Genomic DNA, 5,757 nt, shown 5'->3' with positions numbered 1-5,757 from the left:
TCGCCATGAAATTTTATATAGAGAGATTAGGAAATCACACCCTGAATGGGATCCTTTTCGAATTATGGTTCCCAATTCCCTGAAAGCTCGAATACTCTACTTAAGCCATGACATTCAATCAGCCGGCCACTTTGGTTCCAAAAAGACTTTAAAGAGGGTTCTAACTCAATTTACTTGGGAGGGCATCACGCGAGATGTATTAACATACTGCAACTCTTGTTCAGTATGCCAGAAACACAAGATCCCCCGCCAACTACCCGCAGGCCTTATGAAATGTAGTGACGTAGCCGAGCCTTTCAGTGTCATATCCGTCGACCTAAAGGGCCCATATAGCCGCAGTAAGCGCTGTTTCAAATATATTTTAGTGGTTTGTGATTATTTAACCAAGTGGGTGGAAGTGTTTCCCCTGCGTTTCGGCACTACGAAGCCCATAGTAAAACACTTGGTCGATGAGGTATTCACCCGCTTCGGATTACCCTCCGCTGTCGTTTCAGACAACGGGAAACAGTTTGTTGGAAAAATATTTCGAAACGTATTTAGTAAGTTAGGAATCCAACAAAGATTCACTTCCCTGTATCATGCTCAGGAAAACTTAACCGAACGATTTAATCAAATCTTGGGTATAATGATTGCATCCTACGTCACGGATAATCATCAAGACTGGGATGAAGGGTTACAACAATATGCAATGGCAATCCGGAGCGCGGTGCATGAAACGACTGGATTTACTCCAGCCGAACTGATGTTTGGTCGGGAAATAAGAACTGTGTGCAGTCTCATAACCCCGAAAAACCTTAATAATTATTTCTCCGATGAAGTCGAAAATACCTATGGTCTACGCGTTCTTCCAAAAGTCCAAAAAGCTTTGGAGACAGCTTATCATAACATTAAGAAGGCCCAAATTAGGCAAAAAGCTAATTATGATAAAAGACACAGGGATTTCGAATTGGAAGAGGGTGACCTCGTTCTTAAACGTACAAACCACCTTTCCAAAGCTGCTGATAATTTCACAGCTAAGCTAGCGGAAAAATTTGAGGGTCCTTACAAAATAGCAAATAAGCTTAGTGCACGAACTTACAGGTTGGCGAATGTGGACACGAAAAAGGTCCTTTTTGGTACCTACCATATTTCGCAACTGAAACCCTATGTCGAGCGAAAGAATTTGACCCTTAATGAATCCGATTTTTGTCCGTCCATAGCTGAAGCTAGTGATAGTGATATTCATGGTCGTACCCTACGACCTAGGGATCCCTTGACTGGAAAGGTCAAACCCAGACAAGCTAGCTAGATTTTTTGGGTTTTAATTATTTTTCATACTGTATATGAATATATCGATATTTAGTTTTTGTGCACTTGTAAATACTGAGATCTCTTCGCAATTTTGTTTCAATTGGTTATTAGATTTGTTTTTATACTGTAGTATGGTTTCATCAACGACCACTTATTTATGTATTGATCCGTCAATTTCCCCTATATATATTTTTTTTGTTCTTCATGGAACCTTTATTTTGTAATTGTCCAGTTCGACCGAGGACGTTCGAAGTCAGTCCGGGGGGAGTTGTAACGCAAATTCTGTAATAAACTACCTATCTACAAATAATCAAAATTTAATTCATTCAATACATTCAATAATCAAAATTTAACTCCAATTTTATAAAACTTAAATAACCTATCTTCAATCTCGATGCTGGTCGTCGTTATTGAGGGTTCAATCTTCCCAACCCCCTTTACCCCCTTCAGCCGGTGTGGCTTGGCCAGGCGACACTGTGTCGGAGGGACGGGGATATTAGCGCTACGGGGCGTCCGAATACCCCGTACCAAACGACCTACCTATTGGGCTTAGCGATTTCCCCTTCGGTCCCCTGATTTTTATTTTTAACCCCTTAAGAAAAACTAAGAGTTGCCAGGCATGCATTCATTTTTACCTACTGTATAGTATAGTGTATTGTGTTGTATTGTGTAAATAGTTGTGGCTTTGTGAATATGAGTGCGCGAAACCATGTCGCCGGAGTGGCGAGAGAAATTACTCTTGGCGAACGACTGAGTGTCGCCAGTTTTAACAAACAATACCAGACCCTAAGGAACTTGGGAAAGGATAAAAAGAATCAAGGCGCCAGTCGGGTCACGACCCCTTTCTTTTACCTGTAACCAAGGAGTTAGAGACTCCAAGACTCCAAAGACTTCTTAACTTGGACTCCGAGAGAAGAGCCACGAATTTTGGCTGCGAACGGAAAAAGAAATGAGGAGGGCTTAAGGGGGACCTTAATAAAAAAGAGGCCAAGTAGCCCATAGTCGATCGCCGCGCGTTAAGCCGGTTTAAGAAAGACCCTTCTTCAAGTACGTCTAATACGGTGTAATGATTACCAACTCGCTAACTACGCGATGACCGTGCTCCACTCATCGAAAAGGAACCGACCTCCGACGCCTTGCGTAACGTACTTTTACTTTTTAACATGAGCTCGCAAAAGCCATTATATATATATATATATATATATATATATATATATATATATATATATATATATATATATATATATATATATATATATATATATTAATTTTTTTTTATTTGCGCAATTAATTTAATTTGATCGGAGTCATGACCCGTTATCCATTTACTGCATGCGATATTTTAGTTTAATATTAAGGCATGCTATCTGTTTTATTTTATTTTATTTGATTTTATTGTATTGTTTATTGTTCCCTTTTATTGGAGTACTCTCGTACTCATGATGGCAACTCTTAATACTAGTTCATTTACTTATCCCACTCCACCTAGACTAAGCCTTATGTTCTTTTAATAATTACTCCTAACACGCCACCCCCCAATAGTGAAAAGGTAGGCAAGCCACCCGGTACAATATTTGTTATTTAAGTTGTAAGACTGATTTGCGTCGCTCTCTCGTTTTATTTCGTATCTCCGAGACTGTCGTCGAAAAAAGCTTTACAAAGGTTGTTGTCATGGCTAAACAGACCGCCATTACAGTTTTGTATTGTTTTGTAAGTTATTTTGACACGTTATCTCCCAAAAGTAATTAATGTAATGATAAAATGTTTTCGGGGAATGGAATTGTGGTCGAAAAGCCGAGATAAGTAAATTTTTGAAAGTGATTAACAGTAAAATAATTTATTTCAACGGAAAACGGTAATGGAACGTTGTTTTTTTCTTAACCATGCATTTAAGTTTCAATTAAAAAGAAAAATTAATATCTGATCCTTCAGACAAGTGATAACCTCAGTCTTATCGATACTTTTTAGGTCTTGATTCTAATCAAGACATTTTTGATTAATATCTGTTCCTTCAGTCTTCATTTCAATTAAGAATGTTAAGAAACTGTTTTACATATTCAAAATCTGCACTAAGCAGAAACATATATAAAGGGGACCATAACTTTAGCTCAATCAGACCTACAAGTACCCAAAAGTATCCACAAGCACCCACAAGTACCTACAAGTACCTACAAGTACCTACAAGCACCCACAAGTACCTACAAGCTCCCACAAGTACCTTCAAACACCCACAAGCACCTACAAGCGCCCACAAGTACCTACAAGCACCCACAAGTACCTACAAGCACCCACAAGTACCTACAAACACCCAAAAGTACCCGGGTCAAGCACCCACAAGTACCTACAAACACCCATTAGTATCCACAAGCACCCACAAGTACCTACAAGTACCTACAAGCACCCACAAGTACCTACAAGCACCCACAAGTACCTTCAAACACCCACAAGCACCTACAAGCGCCCACAAGTACCTACAAGCACCCACAAGTACCTACAAGCACCCACAAGTACCTACAAACACCCAAAAGTACCCGGGTGAAGCACCCACAAGTACCTACAAGCACCCACTAGTACCTACAAGCACCCACAAGTACCCACAAGTACCTACAAGCACCCACAAGTACCTACATGCATCCACAAGTACCTACAAGCACCCACAAGTACCTACAAGTACCCACAATTACCTACAAGCACCCACAAGTACCTACAAGCACCTACAAGCACCCACAAGTACCTACAAGCACCCACAAGTACCTACAAGCACCAACAAGTACCTACAAGCACCAACAAGTACCTACAAGCACCCACAAGTACCTACAAGCACCCACAAGTACCTACAAGCACCCACAAGTACCTACAAGCACCTACAAGTACCCATAAGTACCTACAATTACCCACAAGTACCCGGGGCAAGTACCCACAAGTACCTACAAGCACCAACTAGTACCCACAAGTATCTACAAGCACCCACAAGTACCTACAAGCACCCACAATCACCTACAAGCACCCACAAGTACCTACAAGTACCCACAAGTACCTACAAGCACCCACAAGTACCTACAAGCACCTACAAGTACCCATAAGTACCTACAAACACCCACAAATACCCGGGGCAAGTACCCACAAGTACCTACAAACACCCACAAATACCCGGGGCAAGTACCCACAAGTACCTACAAGCACCCACAAGTACCTTCAAGCACCTACAAGTACCCACAAGCACCCACAAGTACCCACAAGCACCTACAAATACCCACAAGTACCCACAAGCACCCACAAGTACCCACAAGCACCTACAAGCACCTACAAGCACCTACAAGCACCCGGGCAAAGCACCTACAAGCATCCGGGCAAAGCACCTACAAGCACCCGGGCAAAGCACCTACAAGAGCTCAAACGCCATGTTTATCTTGCTTAAAGGAGGGTGAAGTGGAAAATCAAGTGATTTTTTATTGAGTCTTCTGCAAATTATAAGACCAGTCTGCATAGTGTAACACTCAGGAAATACTTCCGAGTGATTTTAAAATTCAAATTAGGTTCAGATTTTAAGGATAATTTTAAACAAGGACTGCCGACCAATCGCGTAACGCCCTGCCTTTTTGTTAACAAAATTCTCGTGGCACGCTCCATGTGTCGCGCCACGATTGTTAAGTCGCGCGCCTAATTTTATCAAATCTCGTGATAAATTTCATTCAACACGAAACGTGCCACGAGAATTTTGTTATCGAAAAGGCAGGGCGTTACGCGATTGGTCGGCAGTCTTTGTTTAAAATTATCCTTAAAATCTGAACCTAATTTGAATTTTAAAATCACTCGGAAGTATTTCCTGAGTGTTACACTATGCAGACTGGTCTTATAATTTGCAGAAGACTCAATAAAAAATCACTTGATTTTCCACTTCACCCTCCCTTTAATATTCCTCTAACGGCGTGAATCACGACAAAAACGCCGTAAGTCCAATATAAAAAATTGGGGCTAAAATGCGTGTCTCTAACAGTGGTAAAACGCCGTAATTCCAATACCCAAAACAACGTAAGTCAAAGTATGTGTTAATAATGATAAAAATCAATACTTAAACTTAGTTTATCTTAATGAAACTAAGGGAAGGCACATCTATGGACTGTTATCTTTCATTTAAGATGGTTCCAAAACGTAACGAATGAATCGTTTTCTTTATACACAATCCCAATTAAGGTCATTTTTCAAAAAAATCCCATGTTATCTCTATGGAAGAATATAGTATTTTTCACCAAACGTCGGATTCATTTTATGGATTCTAAAACACCCATAACAACTTTTTTCTTTATAGAATTAACTATTAGTTGGATCTCTTTGAAATTTTAACAACAAAATTAGGACCCAAATTTTAGTTCATTGGCAAAATTTCAAAGCAGCAAACACAATACGAAAAACGTTACGGCCCATCAAAGAACCCTCCTTTAGCATTAGAGGCAGTATCAAGTCTTA

The 5,757-nt window shown here is 40.3% G+C and overlaps 1 protein-coding gene across 1 annotated transcript; it reads left to right on the top strand.

Annotated features, from left to right (window-relative positions):
- The first annotated feature begins 3,011 nt into the window (after window positions 1–3,011).
- Window positions 3,012–4,754, top strand: LOC149620836 (uncharacterized). Its single transcript, XM_089855509.1, has 2 exons — window positions 3,012–4,420; window positions 4,464–4,754. The coding sequence occupies exon 1, from the start codon at window positions 3,324–3,326 to the stop codon at window positions 4,371–4,373; it is 1,050 nt and encodes a 349-aa protein (XP_089711635.1). The 5' UTR covers window positions 3,012–3,323; the 3' UTR covers window positions 4,374–4,420; window positions 4,464–4,754.
- Window positions 4,755–5,757: the final 1,003 nt, after the last annotated feature.

The sequence above is a fragment of the Phalangium opilio genome, unplaced genomic scaffold, assembly GCF_054372755.1.
Source record: "Phalangium opilio isolate 3A_F unplaced genomic scaffold, DU_Popi_V2 ptg000209l_1, whole genome shotgun sequence".
Taxonomy (NCBI): Eukaryota; Metazoa; Arthropoda; class Arachnida; order Opiliones; family Phalangiidae; genus Phalangium; species Phalangium opilio.
The sequence above is the reverse complement of the archived record's forward strand: the minus strand, read 5'-3'. Positions and strand labels throughout refer to the sequence as shown.

Coding starts and splice junctions, on each gene's coding strand:
- LOC149620836 (XM_089855509.1), top strand. CDS start 3,324: ATGTTAAGAAACTGTTTTACATATTCAAAATCTGCACTAAGCAGAAAC.